Source organism: Eriocheir sinensis, chromosome 1, assembly GCF_024679095.1.
Source record: "Eriocheir sinensis breed Jianghai 21 chromosome 1, ASM2467909v1, whole genome shotgun sequence".
Classification (NCBI taxonomy): Eukaryota; Metazoa; Arthropoda; class Malacostraca; order Decapoda; family Varunidae; genus Eriocheir; species Eriocheir sinensis.
The window spans coordinates 17,397,015-17,423,506 of NC_066509.1; the positions used below are offsets into that span (position 1 = coordinate 17,397,015).

At 39.8% G+C, this 26,492-nt stretch overlaps 1 protein-coding gene across 4 annotated transcripts in view; it reads left to right on the forward strand.

Moving 5' to 3' along the window:
• Nucleotides 1-25,332, forward strand: part of LOC126995690 (pigment-dispersing hormone 1 peptides-like) — a 103,459-nt gene extending 78,127 nt beyond the window's left edge. For 3 of the 4 annotated variants that reach the window (XM_050855515.1, XM_050855510.1, XM_050855502.1), the window contains exons 2-4: nt 20,184-20,286; nt 22,260-22,469; nt 25,131-25,332. In XM_050855515.1, coding sequence (XP_050711472.1) covers nt 20,184-20,286; nt 22,260-22,403 — 247 coding nt within the window. In that variant the 3' untranslated portion in view covers nt 22,404-22,469; nt 25,131-25,332. Of the gene's footprint in view, nt 1-18,994; nt 19,161-20,183; nt 20,287-22,259; nt 22,470-25,130 lie in introns of those variants that run through there. The other variant, XM_050855491.1, reaches the window with a different exon arrangement.
• The last annotated feature ends 1,160 nt before the right edge of the window (nt 25,333-26,492 follow it).

The window sequence follows — 26,492 nt, forward strand, 5'->3', positions numbered from 1 at the left end:
TGGAGAGGTAAAGAACGCTAAATATTTTTCCATATTAGTAGATGTTTTTTTTTTTTTTGTTTTTTTTTACGTTGTTGCCTATTGCGCCGGTAGGCATCTTCCCGGTGGGGCCTGATGGTCGGCCCAAGGCTTCTTCCAGGTGGGGCCTGATGGTCGGCCCAGCCCGTTCTGGCGCAGGTGAGTGTTTATAGTGGCGCCATCTTGCATTGGCTCATGCTGCCCCCCGGAACTCGTTCTTGATTCGCTTGGACGGCTTCCTCTAGAGTCCGGGTTGATGGGTGGTCTTCAGGACAGCATGTGGGTAGTTTTAAGCCACTCGGCGGTGACTGAAAAATCCGAGTGGTAGCGTAAGGATTCGAACCCGCGTCGTCCATCACGCGGCGAATGTGGGTCCAGTACGGTATCACTTCGGCCACCGCCTAAAAGGTCAGCCACGAAAAGAATAATTAAGCATAATCATCAGATACTTTGATGGTGAAGTAGTTCAGGAGAGATGCTGTGGCACCTATTTTTACATGCAAAGGTTAGATGCACAATCTCTGGCAAATTTCATAATTGATAAAATAGAAGAAATGGGGTTAGAAATGTCAGACTGCATTGCACAGTGCTATGATGGAGCAAGCGTCATGAGTGGATGGGCTTCCGGAGTTCAGGCCCGTCTTGCAGAGAAAATTCCCCATGTCATATACATACACTGCTATGCACATAGACTCAACCTGGTGCTTATCAACTAGGGATGTACCGATACTAAAATTTTGACCGATACCGATACCGATATCGATACCCCAATATTTGACCGATACCGATACCGATACCAATACCGATACCTGTGCATTAATTTTTATACAACAATTCCAGCAGCTAAAAGGCAATATCAAATGTTAAGAAAAGAAAAAAAAAACACTACTCGTTTTTCCACCATAGAAGGGAAGAAAAAAAAAAGTAATCAGTGGTGGCCTGAAAAAAGGTGTCCATAGATCCGTAGCCAGACGTGCTTACCACTGCACCGCGGAAACGCATATTAACCCTATACGGCGCGAAGAGGCAGCAGTGCATGGTTAACCCAAGTCTTAACACCCACCCCCATGAGTTTCGACAAGGGGCGAGGGAGCAGGCGCCTCGTGAGTAGGGTTTGTTTCCCGGGATCCCGGGATCCCGGACAATTTTCAAGGTTTAATAATCCCGGGATATTTTTGCAAATCCCGGGAAATCCCGAGATGTTAATTTTAGACTCTAAAACTAGATGGAATAGTCTTTTGGCCATGCTTGACAGATTTCTAGAAATTAAATCAGCAGTTGCCAAAACTCTAATAGACTACAAAATAAAACTTGACATCACTGACAGAGAATACACAGCATTAAATGATATTGTGTTAGCTTTGCAACCTGTAAAAGCTGGAGCTGAGAGACTATGCAGTCGTGATGCAACTTTGTTAAGTGCTGAAGGAGTCTTTACCTTTATCATCAACGAATTGAATGAGCTTATTGAACAAAATTCTGTATTTGCAAAAAAGATGAAAGAATCGTTGATCAACAGGATCAACGAGAGGAGAAGTACAACATTGGTGGGACTACTCCAATATCTAAATGCTGGGCAACGTTACAATATTCATGCCAGCATACTCGGCTTACCAACTTTTCCCAAAAAATCATCTCTAGTAAGTTTTGCGAAGAAAATGTTGTCAAGGCTGTTTGAAATCGAGATGTCAGCAGAGTCTGGTTCTGATTGGTCGGAGTCTGAGGAAGAAGGGCATAGTACTCAAGTTCGTCAGAACATGACACTAAATGAAAAGCTGGAAGCTGCAATTCGGTCAAAGACAAAATCTTTTCAGTCCTCAGTGTCAGGTAGCCTTAGTGTTGGTAAATATTTTGGCAAAGAACTTGAAGTTTTTGAAGCAACCGGTGACAGAACACTCAATATTACTAATTTACTGAACTCGCTGAAGTCGATTCCTCCAACCTCAGTGGAATCCGAACGGGCCTTCTCAGCAGCTGGACTGTTTGTCACAAAAATGAGGACCCGTTTAAGTGATAAAAGTGTAGACTGCTTGTGCTACTTAAGAGCTTATTATAAAAATTCCATAGATTCTTCCTAGATCTTAATCAGTATAGTTCTTAAGACCCACAAGTGTTGGAAAGTTTTTTCTTAGATTCAGTTTAATTTTCAAGACCCGGAAGGGTTGGAAAGCTTTTTCTTTTTTTTCTTTAGGGCCTGAAAGGCTAATCAGGGTTATAGGTTAAAGCCCTAAAATCTGAAATGAGGAAACCAGTTTAGTTTTTATGAAGGAGGAATGCAAATATTTCCTTAATTAATTTTGCTAAATTTTGTCAGTTATTATTCTCATTTATGGAAAACTTCTGTATACATTTTTTTCCTTCATTTATTTGACCCGGAAGAGTTGGATTTTTTTTTTTTTCGCCTGAAAGGCCCATCTGGGTTAACGTCCTAAATTATGAAAACAAGAAACCAGTTTAGCTTATGTGAAGGAAAAATGTAAATACTTTCAAGACCCGGAAGGGTTGGAAAGCTTTTTTTTTTTTCTTTTTTTTTTTCTTTAGGGCTTGAAAAGCTAATCAGGGTTATAGGTTAAAGCCCTAAAATCTGAAATCAGGAAACCAGTTTAGTTTATATGAAGGAGGAATGCAAATATTTCATCAATTCATTTTGTTAAATTATGTCAATTATTATTTTCATGTATGGAAAATTTCAGTATACATTTTCTTTTCCTTATATATCTGACAATTTTTTTTTTGTCATTTACATTTAATCATTACTGTTTTTCAGAGATTGAAAACATATTGTGTGTTGAATTTGTGATACTTAAGATTTTTCATGAAATCCCATAGATGCTATATGAATGCAGAATATAATTTTCCTTTTGATTAATTCATTTAATTTAATTTTATGTCATTAATTATTGTTTTTATTTTATGGAAAATTGTTCGTGTTATTTATGATCTTATTATCAAAATTCCATACATGCTCGATTGCTTATTAATCATTTTAGTTTACACAGGAATGCAGAACATGTATGTTTTATTTTTTATTCATTCATTTGATTAAACTTACTGTCATTTATTGCTTTCATTTTATGGAAATTTGCTTGTGTTAAATAAGATCTTATTCTATGAGATACTTCTTAATCATTTAGTTCATATTATAAATAAAGAATGCATACGTTTAATTTTTCTTCATTTATTTTTATTAAATTTTCTGTCATTAAGTACTCTTTTCATTTCACTGGGTATACATGGAAACAAATGTTTTTTTTTTCTTTCTTTATCAGCGATAATGAACTATAATTCACATTGTCATTCACATTGGAATTCGGAAGCAGAAAAAAAAGTAGTAAACGCAGCATATACTAGCTCTTATTCTTATTCCTTTTACTTTGTTGAGAAACAAAGTGTATGCTGAAAATTTGGAATTAAATATTAAGTGGAATTAATAAGACAGTCAATCTACAGTAATATTTTTGCATATCTATTAATGTTAAGCACATCAAAAATCTGAACGTGAAACTAGGTATAATGTGCAATTTTAGACAATTGAAAATCCCGGGAAATCCCGGGATCCCGGGATTAGGGCTAATTTTATCCCGGAATCCCGGGACAAAGAAAAAGGTCCAAAACGACAATCCCTACTCGTGAGGTCTAGTTGACTCAGCAAGGTTAGCTTTACCTTAATTGCCGTACATTTAGGCAGCCCTGGCAGCGTGCCCCGTTGCGGGGCGACCGTCTAACTGACTGAGGCAGGCAAATGAGGCGAGTGAAGGGGTTCTGCCAATCCCGCGCCAAAGCTACTAAACCTGTATTGTACGCGTCCGCGGTACCAAAGGCTATACTGTATACCAAGTATTATATACTTGTATTCAAAGTAATATGAATCTTATCGTTTAAAGTGATGAAAATTAAATCGCGGGAAGTTTCAAACTACGTAGTATCATGATACTGGATAATTACACTTTTCTAATATTTTTTATACAATTTAGAAAATCCAATTTCTGTTGAACAAAATCATTTGCAACGAGTGAGATGCGACGTACAAAACTCCTTCAAGTATCGGTAGTATCGGCAGAAAATCAGCCGATACCGATACCGATACCGATACTGTTAAAAAGTACCGATATTACCGATACCGATACATCGGTACGTCCCTATTATCAACTGTATCTACAACTTGGATGACTTTGTGAATTTTTTTTCAACTGAACAGACAATATAATTTAATTTCAAACAGTACCACAAGACATGAACTTTTTGATAGGTCACAAAAAGAGCTTGAACAGGAGATACTAAAGTTAGAGAGAACTGTGACAACAAGATGGTTCTATTGGTACAGAAGTATCCATAAAATTTGCATCGATATGAGGCCATTCTTGCTGTACTAACTTCTTTGTCAGAGTCCAGCAACGAGGCATCTATGGAAGCCTCTCGTCAGAAATCTAAGATGGAATCTTGGAAATGTATAGTTTGTCTTTTTATTTCTGAGAAGTTAATTAGGCAAACAAATTCTTTGTCTGAGCAGCTTCAGGAAGGAAGACTAACTATTGTTCGAGCTTTAGATCTGATAACAGCAATAAGAGCAAACTTGGTGAAAATGAGAAGTGACAGTGATTTTGATCAACTATATGATGATGCAAGAGAGTTTGCCAGGAAAATGGGAATAGATGTGCCAGATGTTAATGCAAGTGTGGGATCAGCCCGCAGCAAGAGAGTGCAGCACATATCAAGTAGATTGAAAGGCTATCTGTCAAACAGTACTCTCGGAAAACAACCGCAACAATTAGAATGTGTTCAAAAGATCAGCCTAAAGCAGCAGTTGAAGACACAGTTATATTTCCCAGTAACTGATTGGTGCATTGCTGAATATGATCGTAGGTTTAGAAATAACATTAATATTGTCCAGTCTCTCTCCTGAAGAAAAGCTTAATATGTTTTCCAGCCATTATAGTAAACACATTGATTCAGTCATGTTGGCTCCACAAGTTCTTTTAGCAAGAGTTCTTGAAGCAAAGCAAACATGATGACATAACTGATGTATACAAAAGCCTGAACACATTACCCATTGCCTTTTCTGAGAATGGTTAAGTCATTTCATCTGGAGAAACTAGTAGATGATTTTGCTCATGTACAACCACGTCGCTACCCTCTACTGTGAATGAGTGGTAGCAGTGAAATGGACCGGAAACTGGCCCCAGCCCTGTCATTAAGCCGCAAATTTTGGAAAATCAACCGCTTTGCTGCGAATCGCCATAACTCCCTTATTTCTGGGGCTACAGAAATGTTTTTTGGTATCAATCGAAGGCAAACTGAAAGGGCTATATTTTTTTAATAAGCGACAGGGTTAAGGAAAACAACTCAAAAGGGTAAAATCGAATCATTTCGCAAAAAAACGACTCTAAAAAAACTATTTTTGAGTTCCCAATCTTGAAACCCACTCATTTTTTTGAGAATTTCAAAAGACCTATTTAACAAATAATTTATCCCTACCAATGTGCTTTCCAATATGATGCATGACATTTCACTACTCCCAGTAGTTTCATCGCTAGAGCTCGAAATGTAAACCCTTCTGAGAGCGATTTTGACAAACTCCAAACACTTTGCCGTTTTTGTCTAGTGTGGTATTGCTATTGCCTCTAGAAGGCTGTAATTTGACATGTAGCCCCTCATGGCAGTATAGTTTGACCAGCTCGAAGCATTTGTTCATAGCTCGATTCCAAGTTTGTCGTCGAGCCATCACAAAATAGCCTGTTTTCGGCCCTTTTGCAGCGATTTTGACACGTCCTAGTTTTTTGCTTATAACTTTTTTTTATTTATTTAGTGCTTTCCAAGTCAGCACTGCCGTCTCATCTATCTCTAAGGCTGAACTCTTCACTCAAACTTTCTGTAACAACTCCACTCTGGACGATTCTGGGCAAATTCCACCTACTCAACACCCCCCCCCCCCCCCCTCTGACTCTTTTATGCCTGTTATTAAGATTCTTATGAATGATGTTTTCTATGCTCTCTCTGGCCTCAACTCTCAGGAGGCTTATGGACCTGATGGAGTGCCTCCTATTGTCCTTAAAAACTGTGCTTCCGTGCTGACACCCTGCCTGGTCAAACTCTTTCGCCTCTGCCTATCAACATCTACCTTTCCTTCCTGCTGGAAGTACGCCTTCGTACATCCTGTGCCTAAGAAGGGTGACAGTTCCAATCCCTCAAACTACCGCCCTATAACTTTACTTTCCTGTCTATCTAAAGCTTTTGAATCAATCCTTAACCAACGCATTCAAAAGCACCTTTCCAATTCTAACTTTCTATCTGATCGTCAGTATGGACTCCGCAAGGGGCGTTCTACTGGCGATCTTCTTGCTCTCTTAACTGATTCTTGGTCATCCTCTCTTAGCCGTTTCGGTGAAACTTTCTCAGTTGCGTTAGACGTATCGAAAGCCTTCGATAGAGTCTGGCACAAGTCTTTGCTTTCTAAACTGCCCTCTTTCGGATTCTATCTCTCTTTCTGTTCCTTTATCTCCAGTTTCCTTTCCGGCCGTTCTCTCTCTGCTGTGGTAGACGGTCACTCTTCTTCCCCCAAACCTATCAACAGTGGTGTTCCACAAGGCTCTGTTCTATCACCCACTTTCTTCCTCTTATTCATCATTGATCTTCTTTCTATAACAAACTGTCCTATCCACTCATACGCTGATGACTCCACTCTGCATTATTCAACTACTTTCAACAGATGACCCTCTCAAAAGGAAATACAAGACTCCAGACTGGAGGCTGCAGAACGCTTAACCTCAGACCTTGCTATCATTTCCGATTGGGGTAAAAGTAACCTAGTGTCCTTCAACGCCTCAAAAACCCAATTTATCCACCTATCAACTCGACACAATCTTCCAAACAGCTATCCCCTATTCTTCGATAACACTCAGCTCTCACCATCTTGAACACTAAACATCATCGGTCTATCCTTAACTCGAAATCTTAACTGGAAACTTCACATCTCCTCCCTCATTAAATCAGCTTCCTCGATGTTGGGGGTTCTGTATCGTTTCCGCCAGTTCTTCTCCCCCGGACAGCTGCTCTCCATATACAGGGGCCTTGTCCGCCCTCGTATGGAGTATACATCTCATGTGTGGGGGGCTCCACTCACACAGCTCTCTTGGACAGAGTGGAGTCTAAGGCTCTTCGTCTCATCAGCTCTCCTTCACTTACTGATAGTCTTCTACTTCTTAAATTCCGCCGCCATGTTGCCTCTCCTTCTATCTTCTATCGACAGTGACGTAGCCAGGGGGAGGGCACAGGGGGCGCGTGCCCCCCTCCCCCCCCCCCCCCATCAAGAACAACTTTTTTTTTTTTTTTTTTTTTTTTTTGGGTGGGTTTGTTGGAAGTTCTCGAGAATGACATGCCGTGCATGGCTGTGACCGCCCAAATAGTGTAGATCAGCGGTTCTTAACCCGGGGGTCGTGACCCACTGGGGGGGTCGTTTGGGGTTTCTCGAGGGGTCGCGGAGGGTTTGGGAGAAAATAATTTATTTCATGTATGTGAAGCGGCCAGCTGCTGAAAACATCAACCACAATATCAGTCAGTCAGTCAGATCATAGCTACGGAGGCGAGATCTGTATGTGCTCCGCCCTTGGCTGTGACTCCCAAGGCGCAGCAGTTGCACCAAGGTTTTGAGTCATGAAAGTATGAGGCCAAGCAAACTGAAGGTTCATTTTGAGTCTTACCATAGCCAACTGGTGGACAAGAGCTTGGACTATTTCAAGCGAAAAGAAGCTGCTATGAAGGCCAGTCGCATCGATTCCACCGGTCAGTTCGCTCGTCAGAACAAAGGAGCGCGCTGGAGGCTTCATATAGAATTGCTCTAAAAATCATGCAGACCAAGAAGCCTCATTCAATTGGTAAAAATCTGATTAAGCCTTGCATTCTGGAAGCAACGAAGGTGATTCTTGTAGAACAGCAATTAAGTTGAGGGCAATTTCCCTTTTGAATGATATAGTCAAAAGTAGGATCTCGGACGTGAGTGAGGATATTCCCCTGCAAGTGGTGAGTGCTGTGAAGAGTAGTCCTGTTTATTCCTTGCAACTGGATGAGTCGACAGATGTTGCTTCATGTTCCCAACTTATTGTTTATGTTCGCTACCTTGACAAGGAAGGTATGAAGAATGAGTACTTGTACTCTGAGCCAGTGGCCACAACAACTCGTGGAGAGGATATTTTCAAAATCCTAGAAGCCTTTCTCCTTATTAAACATGAGCTGAGTTGGAAGGCACTTGTCGGTCTGTGTACAGATGGGGTTCCTTCCATGATTGGTTACAAATCCGGGTTCAAAGCCTTCATGAAGAATGTCGCTCCGCATGTCCCCTTCACTCATTGCATGATTCATCTTTATGCTTTGCCGATGAAGACTCTGCCACCTGGATTTGAAGAAGTGCTCACTGACGTTCTGAAGATAGTGAACTATATCCGAGGGAGCGCAACAACTTCAAGGATTTTTAAAGTGCTTTGTGAAGAAATGGGCTCTGACTTCTCTGTTCTCCTGATTCACACGGAGGTACGTTGGCTCTCACGTGGCAAAGTTCTGAATCGCGTGCTGAACTTCGAGACGAAATAACAATGCTGTTGCAACAAGGTCGTACCTCAAAAGAAAATCTTCATCAAATGATGCAAGATGACTGTTTCGTAACAAAGGTTGCCTACTTGGCTGATTTCTTCTCTGAAGTGAATTCTCTGAATATTTCACTCCAAGGAAACCTTGCAATGCTGCACACAGTTCGTGACAAATTGGCGATATTCAAGTGTAAGATTCAACTTTACGTTAAAAGAGTTCAGCTCTAGACAGTGACACAACTTTCTTCCCTCAGATGACAACTATCCTAGATTCTATGGCAGAATCTGAATGCAGTTTCCGTGAGATCTCAGCTCATCTTCTGGCGGTGAATGACGCCATCTAAAGTTACTTTTCAGGACTGGATGACCGCTGTACTGATGCGTGGATCTCCAGACCCTTATCGGTGAAGGACAGTGCCATCTGTGATACTGATGTTGCTGCGAAGGTAGAATTTCTTCAAACTCGTGAGGATACTCAGTTGAAAGTTGGTTTTCTGAACAAAAACTTCCGACATTTTTGGCGACACTGAAGGACGATTATCCTCTTCTTGCGGTGCGTGCACTGACCATACTGGACCTCGACCTATCGCTGCGAGGCTGGATTCTCATCAATGATGGCACTGAAAGCGAAGGCACCCAGTAGACTTGTGATTGGCAGCGACATGAGGTGTTGCCTGTTGAACACTGCTTCTCGCTTTGATGTTACTTATGATTGCAAAACAATGTCAATCCTTCCACTGATTGAATAAGTAGGTTTTATTTTATGTGCATTAGTTCCATGGATTTTGAAATAGCACTTGCAGGGGATCTGTGGCATTTATCAAGGTCTTTTATTTGTAATATTTTCTATAAATCAGTATCTTCATATAGTTTCGTTTTACCTTACCTTTACACAAAGGTCACCATTACAAAATTTATTATAGGGGTCACGGCAATACCCTGGAGAGTCTCAGGGGGTCATACGATGAAAAAGGTTAAGAACCACTGGTGTAGATCCATATCAGTATTGAGAGACAGACTGGTAAAGATTCTGCCCCCCCCCCCTAACTGAAATCCTGGCTACGCCCCTGTCTATCGATATTTTCACGCTGACTGCTCTTCTGAACTTGCTAACTGCATGCCTCCCCCTCTCCCGCGGACCCGCCGCACACAACTTTCTACTCAAGCTCATCCCTTTACTGTCCAAATCCCTTACGCACGAGTTAACCAGCATCTTCACGCTTTCATCCCTTACGCTGGTAAACTCTGGAACAATCTTCCTTCATCTGTATTTCCTCCTGCCTGCGACTTGAACTTTTTCAAGAGGAGGGTATCAAGACACCTCTCCTCCCGTAATTGACCCCCTTTTTGGCCACCTCTTCGATATATATATATATATATATCTATATATATATATATATATATATATATATATATATATATATATATATATATATATATACATACATATCTGGTATCAAAAGAAAGCAAATTAAATGTATTATTCATAAATGGAAAGAAATAGGGTTGAATACTAAATAACATAGGAAATAAAATGTATTATAAGGCGCTTAATATAGGTTGATTTATATAGTGAAATGGTTATCTAACAATAGTAACTTATATATATATATATATATATATATATATATATATATATATATATATATATATATATATATATATATATATATATATATATATATATATATATATATATATATATATATATATATATATATATATATATATATATATATATATATATATATATATATATATATATATATATATATATATATATATATGAATTATATGAGGAAATTCATGAATCTGACTCATTTCACGCGCCACGACGAAAAACCTTGCAGACGCCACAAAAAAATAATATATCTGCATAAAAATTCCTATATGAACACTTCAATATGTTGACTATATTGTTTTAAAATAATTAAAAAAAAAAAATAAATAAATAAAAAAAAAATATATATATATATATATATATATATATATATATATATATATATATATATATATATATATATATATATATATATATTAAAATGATTTCAAAACAATATAGTCAACATATTGAAGTGTTCATATATGAATTTTTATGCAGATATATTATTTTTTGTGGCGTCTGGAAGGTTTTTCGTCGTGGCGCGTGAAATGAGTCAGATTCGGCGAATTTTCCTCGCGAATTCTGGTCAAGTTCAAGCAAAAACTACTGAAGCTAGGAAGGCGTGCTTGGTGGCAAATGAAAGCTCTATTAATACAGCTTAATAATAAGAAAAAAATTGGAGAGCACTAAATAAATAAACAAAAAGTTATAGGCAAAAAATTAGGACGTGTCCAAATCGCGGCAAAAGGGCCGAAAAACAGGCTACATTGTGACGGCTCGACGACAAACTTGGAATCGACATATGAACAAATCCTTCGAGCTGGTCAACCTACATTGACAAGAGGGGCTACATGCCAAATTACAGTCATCTAGAGACAATAGCAATGCCACACTGGACACAAACGGCAAAGTGTCTGGAGTTCGTCAAAATCGCTCTCAAAAGGGTTTACGTTTCGAGCTCTAGCAACGGAACTACTGAGAGTAGGGAAATATTATGCATCATATTGGAAAGCACATTAGCAGGGCTAAATTATTTGTTTAATAAATGTTTTGAAAATTTCAAAAAATGAATGGGTTTCAAGGTTGGGAGCTCAAAAATTGTTTTTTTTAAGAGCCGTTTTTTGCTTATTTATTCGATTTTTTACCCTTTCGAGTCGGATTTTGAGCACAGACACTTATTAAAGAATATAGCCCTTTTATTTTGCCGTCGATTGATACCAAAAACATTTATGTCGCCCCAAAAATAAGGGAATTATGGCGATTCGCACCAAAGCGGTTGATTTTCCAAAATTCGCGGCTTAATGACATGGGCGCCGCAAAATCAAATGTCACTGATGGTAGTGATGACATGGAAAAAAGCTTTGTAACAAGACGGGAGTGATTTAGGTGGAGGGTAATTGATTTTTTATATGCTTTAATCATAAAATATAGTTTAGTGACTCGTAAGGCCCCTTTCACACGGCGCGGGCGAGACCCTCGTCCGCACTTATGAGGGAACCCGCGTAAACTTATGACTGATGCAGGATCCATACGAGCTCTCGTATGGATCCTGGGGCCGTATCCTCGTCAACTATTAATACTAAACTTGATATTAACTTTTGACTTTACTATTAACTTCACTCTCAAAGTGTATCCTCACCAACTATTAGCCTAATCCCTACTATTAACCTCGGTATTAACTTGGGAGTGCTGGCGAGGACTTCTAAACACTTAATAGGACAGTTCATAGTAAATCCCAGACCCAGACCCATATCAACATGGCCGCCGGAGTTCCTCGCCTAGCCCACCTCCGCACTTTTATAGATCGAAAGGACTCTTTGGAGCTGTATAACGATGATGAACTTGTCAAGAGGTACATATTAGACCGTGCAGGAATGGAATATGTGACTGATTTGGTGAGAAGAGAGCTACAAGATCCAGTTCAAAGGGAGCATTCCCTCACCCCGGGATTGAAAATGATTTTGACTTAAGATACTTGGCTACAGGAAAAATGCAGCAGTGTTCAAGTGATGAGTTTGGGGTAAGCCAAAGTAGTGTAAGCAGGGTGATTGCGGAAACTCTGGCCGCCCTTAGTGCCCCGTAGGTAATCAGGAGGTTTATCCAGTTTCCCCTTGATAGGGCGGAGATCCGTGAAGAGCATGCAGAATTTTACCAACTTGCCGGTGTTGAGGAAGTGATAGAGTGCACTTATGTGAAAATAATAGCACCAAAGGAAAACGAAGCAGTTTATGTGAGTAGAGAAAAAAACTTACATAGCTTGTACATACAATTAGTGTTTGATGCCTTTGTAATTGATTAAAATGTGAGATATTTGAGTTAAGGAAAACGTAACATGGGAAAAAAAAACATTTATTTGTAGAAGAAAGGTACACACATGCAAATGAAAAAGATGACATTAAGATTGCATTAAAATGTAATTTAGAATATGATTTATAATTATTGTTGTGCTTTAAAATCGAGTTAGAAAAAACAAATTACTTCTGCCGGTCATTCGTATGGAGGTAATGGTGGTAAGCAAGTTTGTTAGTGACGTCTGCGAGTGTGAGGGAGGAGCAACGAAAGATCGACGCGACCACATCGCGTAAATATTTATGTTAATATTTATGTAAAAATGAGTTACGAAAAATAAAAGAATGAGTACGAGAAAATGGGAAGAAAGTAGATACGTAGAAAATTGTAGTGCGTGATATCTTTAAGTGTTTGTCTACGTACAAATAATTCTTGAGTGATGGAAAAAAACTATTTTTACTGTTTCCCTTATTTTCTGCGTGTGTTTTTACAATTAAAGAAAATAAAACCCTATCTTATGCTATCATCATTCTTACTACCAGTGCCATCAGTATCAGGTAAACATATGCATTCATGGTTTCTAGAGTTTAGACGGCATCAGGGAACTGGCACACCGGCGAATCGTCCTGCTGGACATTTTGCTGGTGAATGAAATAAGACAGTTCGCGGGTATCGGCGAACTGGCATACAGGCGAAACGTCCAGCCTCCATCGTAACCATGGGCCTCATTCAGGGGGGGGAGGGGACACGGGGACAAGTCCCCACCACTTTTCAAAGTGGGGGGACAGCATATCCAGTACTGCCCACCCCCCTACTTTTCAGCTACAGCTATTATACTAAAGGTTGGAACCTAGTGAGTTCGCGGTCAGTTTATCTTTTAACCAAACTTATGTGGTGAAGACTGTGAAGTATATCTCCTGAAGTAATTAACTGTTGTAAAATTTTGTACTTCTTTGAGTTTTATGTAAAAGTTGTGTATTTATTTTACTTGAAAATTGCTTACATAATTAAATTAAATGGAATTTGAAGGCCTTCTTGTAGTAGAATGTTCTTGTATTTCTCTGCCAAAAAAAGTTATTTATGTATTTATTTCTTACTCCAGTCATTGATGCTGGTCACAAATGGAATAAGTGACATTTTGAGGACTTCCTGTGGTAATTATGATCATATACTTAAAAAAAGGTAATTATAACTGTAATAACTTGCTCTTACTAAAGTTTTATGTACATATTCACAAATGGATGAAATGGATTAAATCGGACGCCTGCCTTGCACTTCTTTGAAAATTGTAGTTTTATTTGTTACTTGGTTTGTTTACTTTATTCCAGGTGGAAAGCTGTACTTTTATTTGTTATTTGGTTTCTATTTACAAAGTTCCAGGTGGAAAAACAACTTTATTTTGAATTCAGTGTATACTTTTCTGGACTATTGTGTTTACTGAGTGAACTGGTGACCAATCTGTTGCTATTTGTGTCTTGCTTGAAGATATTCATCATTGGATTCAAAGCTATGGTATTAACGTGCAATAGTCGTCATAACAAAATACGTAGTAATTAATTATATATGTCAACCTATTTATTTTCATGAGATCATGGTATGACCACAGAAAAACATAGCTTTTTTATCTTGGCTCTATTACAAAGTTAGTATATAATTACTCATATATTCAATAAAGTAGTGGAGTCCAGTTTTCAGCATCTTTTATTTCTATGATAACATACTATGAAATATGTGATATAAATAGCAGTATTCTCATAAGATTGTGATTTAATTATTTATCAATTCTCTTTGAAGGTATTTGTCATTAACTCTTCATCATATAATTCATGATATACACACTGTGCTTTCCTTGCAGAAATTTAATACAAATTATGTGCGTCAGCTTCTGAAGCATCAAATTTGCACAATTACTTCCTTAGAATATTGAGATTTACAGACCCTTCAGTTGCATAACCTGGCCGTACCTGAATGGTCAGCATGCTGGGCTGGTACATCAGCAAGTTCAGGTTCTGCCGGTGACCAACGACTGCAGTCTGTTCATTTAAGTCTGACACAAGCTGACAACATACACCTAAGCGTGTTCGTAAGCACAGTGCAGATTAGCAGAAAGTGCTGCGTGAGATAAACACAAACAGAGGTTAAAGAAAATTTGGAAGCCATAGCAGTAGCCAATTAGCACTCAGCTTGCAAACACGCTTAGGTTAATGTTGTCAGCTTGGGTCGGACTTAAGTGAACAGACTTTACCAAGTGACCTGATTGTAACAAAGTATCTTGTAACACCCCGAACTGGGTGCCGGTGCAAATCTCCTCGTTAAACACTGATAACTTAATCTAGGGAACTCAGAAAAATCTGAGTTAATTAAAGAGTGCTGGCTGTGGGAGCTGAACCAGGGCCCTTCGACATACAAAGATATGTCTCCTTCAGTCGAGCCAATAAGTAGATGCCCAATCTCAAGTGAACCAACTCACAATGGCACACATTTTTTTTTTCTGGTAAATTTTGTACTTTGAATGAATTTGCTAACCATTTCTGTCGAAATACAGCAGAGATTTTTTTTTTCATCCCTTCCACCCTAACCCCCTCAGAAATAAAAAAAAAATTGTGATAAAATCATAGCCTTGAGGCAGTAATATTCAGCCCCAGCACAAAAAAATTATGCTGCTGCCCTATGAAAAGCATATCTTAACTCCGATGAAGTAGGTGGTGATTGTGGTGGAGCAGCTTTATTGTCATCCCTTGCAGTGGCAGGTGTCATTGTGCCAGAAGATGTTGAAGCAGTGGCTGTTGACGGAGTAGCTGATGGTATCTCTTCCACAAGTAATGAACAATGTGCTGGGACGGTCTCTAGCGATACAGCAGCAGAGCTGAAAAAAAGGGTCATATATTAGTCATGATTAATGCATGTAACTTAAATAGGTAGTTGAAGAAATAGGGTCATAACGGTGAAATATTACTTATTAACATAAATATTCCACTATTTGTTATTGGTTGTAAAGTAATTGACTGATAAAGTGTGTATCTACAAAGAATATGAATTTAAAAGTGATTAATAAATTGTTTTAATGAGAATATAAAAGTTTTTGCCACAAACATACAGGCCAGTCAATATTTCACTGCTGCTTGACTGCTGCTGCTGCTGCTGCTGCTGTCCTATCCCTAGCACATCATCAGCTGTGTCAATGCTGAATGGCTCTGGTTCCCCTTTGAATACATGAGACGAGCAGCCTATGATGTCATAAACCAGTTTATCTACCACAGTTAATGTCATAGTTAGGTAGGCGCCTGCGCATCTGTGGTGCCACACATGTGGGGCACTCAGGTGCTGGGGGGAAATGTCATTGTTATGAAGGGGCAGGGGTAAACCAGTGTATGCTGTGAAGCCTTGGTGTGGAAGTTCCCTGTCTGAACTGTGCAGCTAATCCCCCGCACAGTGAGAGCAGTGAGGGCATTTTTTTTACTCCCTCAGGGGCTGTGCAGCTGAGACAGTGATGTACATGAGTGTGAATGTGTGAGTGAGTTTGTGTCTGTCTTGGCTACAACCCTTCATTGGGGGAAGATAGCCAAGGTATTTAGATAGACTGATAGTCATTGACAGATGAACATTAAAAAAATATATACATATCACATATGCAGTTCACTGCTATGAACGTATTAACTTTAAGCTGAAATAAAGGCATTATTTGTGGCCAGTATAGAATTCTGTGAGCACGAAAAAAACTAACTAATATAAGTTTTACATTTAAAGACATAACAACTCAAAAAAATTACCAGTCTGCCGCTGCTCATTCATGTACTTGGCAATGCGAGGCTTTGATTTTTGTTGTACGTTGTACCAACGCCTCTCACAGTCATCCTGCGTACGGGGTCCACTCCCAGGGAAGGCACTGTCAGGGTATAAATGTGAAGCGAGTTTCTTAATAGTTTCACTATGGCATGCTATTTATTTCCCATACCTTCTCCAATAACATTTAATTCATGCTGTGATGGAAAGCTAACTTAATAGTTGTTATGAACATTGCCATGAATACTCCTTTTCATTACCTACTTTTCTAAAATGCTTTTCTCTAAGTTGGATGATATTACACAATACAGCTATACAAAAAAAATCAAAAGCATTAACCTTAATTCCATTCTTTTGAATACTTCTAACCTAACATTATATCACCATAAACGGTTTGACCAATGCTATCAAAATAATATTTTAATCTTACTTTTCCATTCGCATAAAATTTACCTATTCCGATATAGTCTTAACATAAAATACTTGTAAAAGAATTCAGTGTGTGGCATGCCCCCACACACACACACACAAAAATATATATATATATATATATATATATATATATATATATATATATATATATATATATATATATATAATATATATATATATATATATATATATATATATATATATATATATATATATATATATATATATATATATATATATATATATATATATATATATATATATATATATATATATATATATATATATATATATATATATATATATATATATATATATATATATATATATATATATATATATATATATATAAATAAAGAATAAATAAAATAACAGGTAAATATGACTTAAAGCCACGTCCACACGATCGAGCACTGCCCGTCGGGCAAACACTGTTACCAGATCACGATAGGAAGCGGGAATGAGCGCAGATGACGTCAGAAGCGAGCACCACGGGGTTATGCCACGTCCACACGGTCGAGCTGTGCCCGGCAGGCTGTGCCCTAACCGGGCAAAGTCTGCAGACTATGCCCGCGAAGGTGTCCACACGGCTGAGTGTGGTGGTTGGAGGTTAGTCGGCCGTAAGCAGGGGTTGTGAGTTAGTGGTTTAGTGCGGTACGATCACCATGGTGCGCGCCATACTTCGAAAGAAGATAACACTCTATACCATTATAATTGGTGCCTGCATCAAAAAGAAAAACAAGAGATCACAGAGACGTGTCTGGTGCCGGGAGTGGTTGCAAAGACGTGAGGTAATGGGAAGCTCTGTGACAATCCTACGTGAATTGCAGGATGAAAATGAAAATTTGTTTCGGAATTACATGAGGATGAACATAAACAGTTTTTTTTTTTTTTTATACTCTACTGTCGAATGTGGAAACCTACATACAGAGGCAAGAGACAAATATGAGGCAAAGCATTGCACCAGTAGCACGTGTAGAGGCAACTCTCAGATATCTGGCTTCTGGGTGTTCCTACACATCACTTTAAAACAGGACGAGGATTTCGAAGCAAAGTTTGTCCATTATCGTTCCAGAAACCTGTGATGCTATATATGAAGTTCTGAAGGATGATTACATGAAGGTAAGCTATGTAGAGACTAGAGATCCTACTATTAAAAATGTGATTATGGTTTGTATAGGTATGGACCTATATGTTGAGTAAAGAGAGACCATGAAGCCAAATTATTACTGTCACTGAGTTCATGGTGGAAAAGCTAAGTAGTGGCGTAAGGCAATCCCAGTCATATACATACAATGTATGGCGAGGAGGGAGAAAATACGCGGCAGATTGCCCGGGCCAGGATTAGAACCCGGGCCCGCGGAGTGGTAGCCAGGCACGCTGACCACTAGACCACGGAGGAGAGCAAATGAAATAAGTAAGGAAACACAAGAAGCTCAGAGATACATAAATGGGACTAAATAAAACGAGAAAAGTCGTATATAAAAAGTAGTAAATATATAACAAAAACAATGTTGCATTAGTAAAGCTCACATAGGGAAATTAAATTAATAAGACGATTGGGAGGCAGCCAGTGGACGTTGTGAACCTGAATACCTCAGCGTAAATTATATCGCTCCAGTTGACAGTTTTCAATTATCGCCGACGAGCGAAATATTACCCACAAGCTGTCCAGACCTTCAATCAACCCTAAGTACAGTGACTTTGGTCAAGAGGTACACCATTGGCCAAGCAAAAGTTATATATCACGGCAGCCCCTTAAAATATATAAAAAGAATCGACTGCGCTTCTAATGGCTGGGGCCGGCCAACTCAAGTAAAAAAAATTCGAGTGGATGAGATATATACAGAAAAGAATTATATTCACAAACATAATTAGATTAAAAAGGTGACTGCATGAGTGAATTAATTTATTAATAATATAATTAGTTGATAAATCAATTTGAACAAACAAGAAAATAGATAAGGTGATAAGCAAGCATAAACAAATACAAATATGAATAACATAAAAAAATGAAGCTGAAGAAACATTTGAACTTAAACTTTTTTATTACTCTAAACTTTAAAGACTCAGGATGGTGTAGTCAAGACAAGCAGGAGGCGGAAGAGAAGGAAAGGAAGCGATGATAATCCGTTAGTGTGCAAAATCCATGTTAAAAAAAATTACGCTTCACCACACCGGTTAGTGGGCTAGGCAGAATACCGGGGCAGAGGAGATGGGAAAAGAGTTGTGGTGAGAGTGAGGGATGGGGGGGCCCAGATGAGAGTGGTAAGGGGCGTTTGAGAGCAGGTTGAGATGGGATGAACTGAAAGAAGGAGGCGTGGCGTGGTGTGGGGAGCGCGCAGGTGGGCGGCGTGGCAGGTATATATGGTGGCGGCTGCAACGGTGTCTCACCATCAGGTCCTCGTCCTTCTTAGCCTCATCAGCTCACCCCTACGACACCCCAACACACTCAAGTAAGTAGTGGTGGCGGTAGTGGTGGCATATAGTACCAAGATTTCGTTAGTATGTATCCATCTCCTCTGAGGCTTTGTTATCAACCTTTTCCCTCTTGTCCTCTTTCATATTCATTTGTGTTTCTTGGTAGTCTTCAGATCTTCATTTGTGACTCGTCATCATTTGGTATTATTTATTCTCATTGGGTAATGATTACAAACCTCCTTTTCTAGTATCTTTAAATAAGTAATCTTTATTGTCTCTAATGTCCCTTTCTCAGTAGTCTCATTCCGAAGAAAAACAACATTCAGTAATATTTCAAGATTATTTAATCTGCCGTCTCATTTAGCATTTGTTTTCAACATTTTCCCATTATAGTTTCTTAATGCATATATGCCTCCTTTTCCATCCCGAGTTAATGAGTGGGAGAAAGACAAAAAAGGAAAGAAGGTAGGGAGAAGGTGCGTTGGGAAATAATTTAGCATATTTTTTCCCAGACTCCTTAGATAAATAAAAGGCGACAAACTAGCCTATCCTGTTACATCAACAGCAATTTCCTACAGGGAAAACAACATTAAATATTAACACGTTGAGGACATTTCAAGAAATGAACGATTCAAGAACGAGATAATATCAGTAGTTACCAAGCTCGCACGATAAAAAAAAAATGTTTTGTTTGCTAGTTTAATGGGAATCTGTGTAGGAGGAAATATGAAGAATATTATTTTGGTTAATTATTATCAGACAGTAAAGGAAGGGTGATGGAGGTATAAAGGTGTTTTACTTAGTAAAAACTTTTCTTTTCCGAGGAGAGGAGAGGCGAAGGAAGGAAAATGACATTTCCTGTACCCTGCAAAATGTGACCGAGGGAACCAGCTGGTTCAATGTGTGAAGGAAGAAAAGTGTCTCGAAATATACAGACACACACACACACACACACACACACACACACACACACACACACACACACACACACACGTTGTCCTTTATTCATTTCATCAATTTTTTCCCCGCCCATTTATAGCTAAACTCTTTCACACCAGGATGCGTAAATCCATGTTCATGGCTGTCCTCATGGTGGTGGCAATCGCCGCTCTCTTCACCCAGGGCACCCAGGGGCAAGAGCTCAAGTACCAGGAACGTGAGGTGAGACTTGGTGAAGGGGTATGCTATGTGATAATGGCGCATTGCTCATCGCTAAACATACATTCGTTGTTTTCATCTTATCTAACTTGCATTTTATACTAATACCATTGTGATTGTTGCCTGCAATGTTAACAAGGCGTATGCCACTCACATAGCTCAGGATGACACACTGAACGCAGTTAAAAGTTTTCTTGTTATTACTTTAAGCATTATGTGTATTTAACAATCAATGTGGCCAGATTGTTTTAAGGAAACATGAATCCTTCAATAGGAAAGTAATTTTTAAAAAGAACGATTACAAAAGTCCGTCAATGTGTGTGTATGTGTGTGTGTGTGTGTGTGTGTGTGTGTGTGTGTGTGTGTGTGTGTGTGTGTGTGTGTGTGATAGGTGGTTTATTCACTGCTTAGCAGCCCTTAGGCTGAAAACTTGCATAATACAAGAATAGTGGAATACAGTACAGTGGGTAGTAATGAGGTGTGGAAGGGTGGGGGTGGGGGTGGGGGGGTGAGGGTGAAGACGTGCAGTGTATCGAGGCAAGTGACAGAAGGGTCTCAACCCCTAGGACTGGTGCGAATCTTGGTGTGTGTGTTTCACCTACGGCCTCATCACGAACTGGACTCTTCTTCGCAAGCAAGTAACCTCCTGATTAGAGCAAGGTTCATTAGTCGATCTCTGGGTACTGTTGGGACCTTCACACACCACACACCCCATTCCCCATGCTGAAATGGGGACAGTAACTGCTCCTTGTCAGTGGAAAAATCTCGTCCTGAGGTGGGCTCGAACCTCGCCTGCCAGGCCTTGCAGCGCACCTCTCTCTCTGGTTACACACTGAGCTACCGAAGCGGTGTGTGTGTGTGTGTGTGTGTGTGTGTGTGTGTAGGGTGGTCATGTGACAGTGGAGGCGTTAAATCTACTTCGAGATAGCCGGCACAGCACTGATTCGGTATCTTTCTGTGCGTGTTCGAATGGGTATAAGGGTGTTGTCGTGTCGAGTAGGTCGTTTGGGAGAAGGGAGGGGGAGTGACAGCAAGTGTCGGTTGCGTTTTTTTTTTTTTTTGAGGAGCGACTTGTCGAAACCCATCATATTTAATTTATAGCGGTCCTAAAGGTTGGACAGATTCATCTGGTCTAGCACTCCCTCGTAGGTGGAGTACGAGCTTCCCAGAATTGGCAATTCAACTTTTAGACTCTCCGGTTGACATTATTGGGTCTTTTTGATAGACGAAGCCCTAATTGGGGAGCCGTAGAGGAGTTTGGGGGTATACATGCAGTTCCTTTGGCGTCTGCTGGGGTGTTCTAATGGACTTCATTGCACTCAACATGAAGAGTTTGTAAGAATGATGTAAGAATTGATGATTATGGTGACGTACTTCCCACAGATCAGCTTACTGTCTAGTCTAGAGTGAATCAAAGAAGTTTGGTGGACACTACGACCTGCAGAGGATAAGTACCAGCTATCAGAGCTGGCGGAGGGAGGCGGTGGTGCTGTGGAAATCCATCATATCGGTTTTGTTAGTTTTGATGATGAAAGCACGAACCCCCAGCCAACACAAACACACACAATAAGTGTTCGTGTGTGTGTGTGTGTGTGTGTGTGTGTGTGTGTGTGTGTGTGTGTGTGTGTGTGTGTGTGTGTGTGTGTGTAAAACTAACCACGGCCTCATGCACAAACCGGGCTCGTAATCGCCAGTAAGTACTCTCGCGATCGGAAAAAGTTCATTTAAAATAGATCCATGAATAATGCTAAGACTTACACACCACATACCCCATGCCTTTGCTGTCACCATTCACGGCAACTCTCCGTGTGTGCAAATATGTGTGTGTGTGTGTGTGTGTGTGTGTGTGTGTGTGTGTGTGTGTGTGTGTGTGTGTGTGTGTGTGTGTGTACTGACCCCATTTCTTCTCGAAATCGTAATCCATCCATCATTTTCTTCACAATCCCTTATCTGCCCTCACCTGGCCTTACCTGCAGACAATCGCTGAACTGGCACGGCAGATCTACCGGGTGGTGAAGGGCCCGTGGGCAGCTGGGGTTGTGTCCCACAAACGGAACTCTGAGCTCATCAATTCCATTCTGGGGCTTCCCAAGGTGATGAACGACGCCGGCAGGAGATAAGCGCCCTCACCCCCCCTATGCACATACTTCTACACCATTGTTTGCTCTGCTCTCTAATAATAACAGGTGAGATCACTTCGCCATGGCGATCAGAAACACACTTACTAGCTACTAATTGAATGCTTGTTTGCTACCATACTCATTAAGTAGCTCGCTCGCTCATTCCTTTATGCGTAGGTACTAATGCTATTTATTCACTCACTAATACCATTAACTCTCTCTCTCTCTCTCTCTCTCTCTCTCTCTCTCTCTCTCTCTCTCTCTCTCTCTCTCACACACACACACACACACACACACACACACACACACACACACACACACACACACACACACACACACACACACACACACACACACACACACACACACACACACACACACACACACACACACACACACACACACACACACACACACACACACACACACACACACACACACACACACACACACACACACACACACACACACATATGCTGCGAGCGCGTAGCAGGTAGATTGTATACCTGCCCAGCACACTCATTTCATCAAACTCTTGTGTCAGCATTTTAAGAAGTTAAAATGTCTACACATGAAAAATATATATTATTGTTATACTTTTCCCCCTTCCTCTTTTATTTAACAACGAACCTGTTTAGTCATAAATATAAAAACAAAGTGTCAGCCATTTCTGTTATGAATGATTTGTCTTTATTACTAATGTTTCACTAATATAATTATTTATGTTGTTAGTGTTAGCATTGTCGTTATTATTATTATTATTATTTTTTTTTTTTTTTTTTATTATCATTACTACTGTACTATATTTTTTTCAACATCATTGTTTTTATTATTGTTACCATTATTATTAGTAGTAGTAGCAGTAGCAGTAGTAGTAGTAGTACTACTACTATTATTAATAAATTATTATTATTATTATTATTAGTAGTAGTAGTAGTACATAAGAACATAAGAACGCAGGAGTCTACAAGAGGCCGGTAGGCCTGTACTAGGCAGCTCCTTTGACCCTAAGCTCCCGTGTATCTTACCCCACCTAATATCGCTGTCCATGAATTTATCTAGTCTATTTTTGAATGTGACAATTGTATTGGCACTCACCACATGACTGCTAAGCCCATTCCACTCATCCACCACCCTGTTAGTACACCAATTTTTGCCTATGTCCCTGTTGAATCTGAATTTATCCAGTTTAAACCCATTACTTCGTGTCCTACCCGGTTCTCTTACCAACAAAACCTTATGAATGTCTCCCTTATTAAAGCCCTTCATCCATTTATGAACCTCGATCATGTCTCCACGCACCCTTCGCCTTTCTAGAGAATGCAAGTTTAACTGTTTGAGTCTTTCCTCGTAGGGCAAGTTTCTCAACCCCTGAATCATCTTAGTCATCCTCCTCTGCACCGATTCTAATATTTTGATATCCATTCTATAGTAAGGTGACCAGAACTGAACCGCATAGTCAAGATGAGGTCTAACTAATGCTAAATATAGTTTGAGGAAGACTTCGGGGCTTCTGTTGCTTACGCTCCTTGAAATAAATCCCAGTACCCTATTACCTCGATTTCTAGCTTGAATGCATTGTGCCCTTGGACGGAGATCCGACCTCACTAAGACCCCTAAATCCCTCTCGCACCCAGACCTCCTTATGAGAGTGTCATTTAAGCAATAGTTATGTGAGGGGTTGTTCCTACCTACACTCAGAATACTGGACTTCCCTACATTGAACTCCATCTGCCATTTATCCGCCCAGTCATACATCTTAAAGATGTCGGTTAGTGGGTCACTGAGTACATCACCTAATTCCTTTAATACCTTTAATAATAGTAGTAACAACATTATTATTATTTTTTCTAATGGTACTTCTTAATATTATTTAATCTCAAAATTATTTTCCTAAACTAACTTTTTTCTTATTCTTTTAATTCTTATTTTCTTAAGGTATCACCCTACCGTTTTATAATAAAACACTTATTTCATGTTCCATCTCAATCGCTTTTCTTCATCTCGGATCGTTTAGTTGCAGCATTTTATTCCTTACTCCCCACTAACCAGCCCCCAACTATACCAATTGCACCATCCCTATCACCACCTCTTCTCTAGCCCCACCATAAACATTATCCACCTCCACCGTTTTTCACCTATCACTATATACACCACAACTATAACAACTATTCATCAACCTCACTACCACTATTCCCCATCCTCACCCCAACCTTTAGCCATCCTCATCTCGATTGTTCCCCTCCGCCATGCCCACCATTCCCCACTAACTTTCCTCACAATAATCAGCATTTTCCACACTATCCCCACCATTACCCCCGACCAGTACCACCATTCATCCCCATGGTCGTCACCATAACTCCTCACCATCGTCACTATTCCTCCCACCATTACTACCATTTCTGCAACCATAACAACCATTCACCTCACCATAACGCCGAGTGTCCTAAGACTACCCACATGCTGTCCTAAAGATCATCTATACAGGCGGTCTCTTTATAAATTCTAAAGATGATAAAAAATTAACTCTGCAGGGGGCATCATGACCAAAGCAAGGTGGAGCCATTGTAAAACACTGTGGAATAATGGAGTGTGTCCGACCAGCAGGCCTCATAGGCTCAACGTAAAAAATTAATCGTTAACAATACCATTAATCTTAATCACCATCCTCTCCAATCAAGATCACCGTCATTCCCCCACACCATTAAGAAATCCCGTTTCCCCCAGAACGAGGCCAGAGGACGCGTTGAGAGCTTCTTCAACTTCACCGGGCGACACCATCACCTCTCCGTTACGTCAATCATTCAATCAGTCAGTCAGCCAGTCAGTCGATCAGTCATTCAATCGGTCGATCAATTAGCGATCGAAGGTCAGGCTCTTATGTACTTACCTTGAAGGGTCTCATTAAACCATAAAGATAGTACCCTCATCTTGTGTTACTTTTTACCTTCCATTATTATTTAATGTATTCCCAATTAGTCTTGTTCCAGTATGAATGTTGTTTGTCTGCAAAGAAAAGGCATCAAATTGCTCTCCTTAACTGAAGCTAAAATGGTGCATTATGATCCTGTGAAGTGTGTGGAAGAATGGCTTGATTTTAATGGTAAAATTTTTTTTTTCCCCTCCCATATGCCGTCCATATGTAAAGGCTTTGTCCGCCCTCGTATATGGAGTATGCATTTCATATAAGGTGGCCTCCACACAGGCAGGCAGCCCTCTTGAACAAAGTACAGTCAAAGGCTCTTCGCCTCATCTACTGCGCTTATCATACTGATAGTCTTCTGCATCTTACATTCGGCCGCAGTGTTGCGTCTCTATCATCTATCTATATTACCATGCTGACTCTCTTCTAAACTTGCTATCTGCATGCCTTCACCCCTCCCACAGCCCCGCTGCACACCACTTTCTACTCTACCTCATTCTTATACTGTGCAAATTCCTTATTGAAGAGTTAACTATAATCTTTATTCCTTCATCCCTTTCGCTGGTAAACTTTGGAACAGCATTCCTATCTACGACTTTACCCCCTTCAAGAGAGGGAGTTTCAAGAATTCACCTCTCTTTTGGCCACTCTAATCTATACTCTAAAGGAACAGTATGCGCGGTAAGTGGATTCTTGGTGTTAAATTTTCTTGTGATTTACATAGGTTTTCACCTTCTAATTTACTCAATCTATCTACTAGTGATAGATATAAGGCTCACGGCCGAAAAATCAAGCACCAGAGATACCGGTGTATCTTAATGGAAAATTAGTTATGATTCAGCCTGTTCTCATCCATTTGCTGAGTTTCAAAACAAAAAAACAGATATTTTTTACAGTAAACAGCAAGGACAATAATCGAAGAAAAACAAAACAAGCCCGCTAAGAATTGCTCCTACATAACAAACAGGAGTGGCAAGAAGAGAGGGCAGTGAGTGGTGGCTGAGTGGGCATTTTCACCGGGCTGAGGGTTCGCCATGGGATATCATCTAGTTTGCTGAGTTGTGAGGGGGCCGTGAGATCAATGAGAGAGCAGCATACTTAAGGTGCGAAGCACCTGTGCCTTATAGAGGAGTATGAGTGCTTGAGAGTCGAGAAAGTGTCTTCAG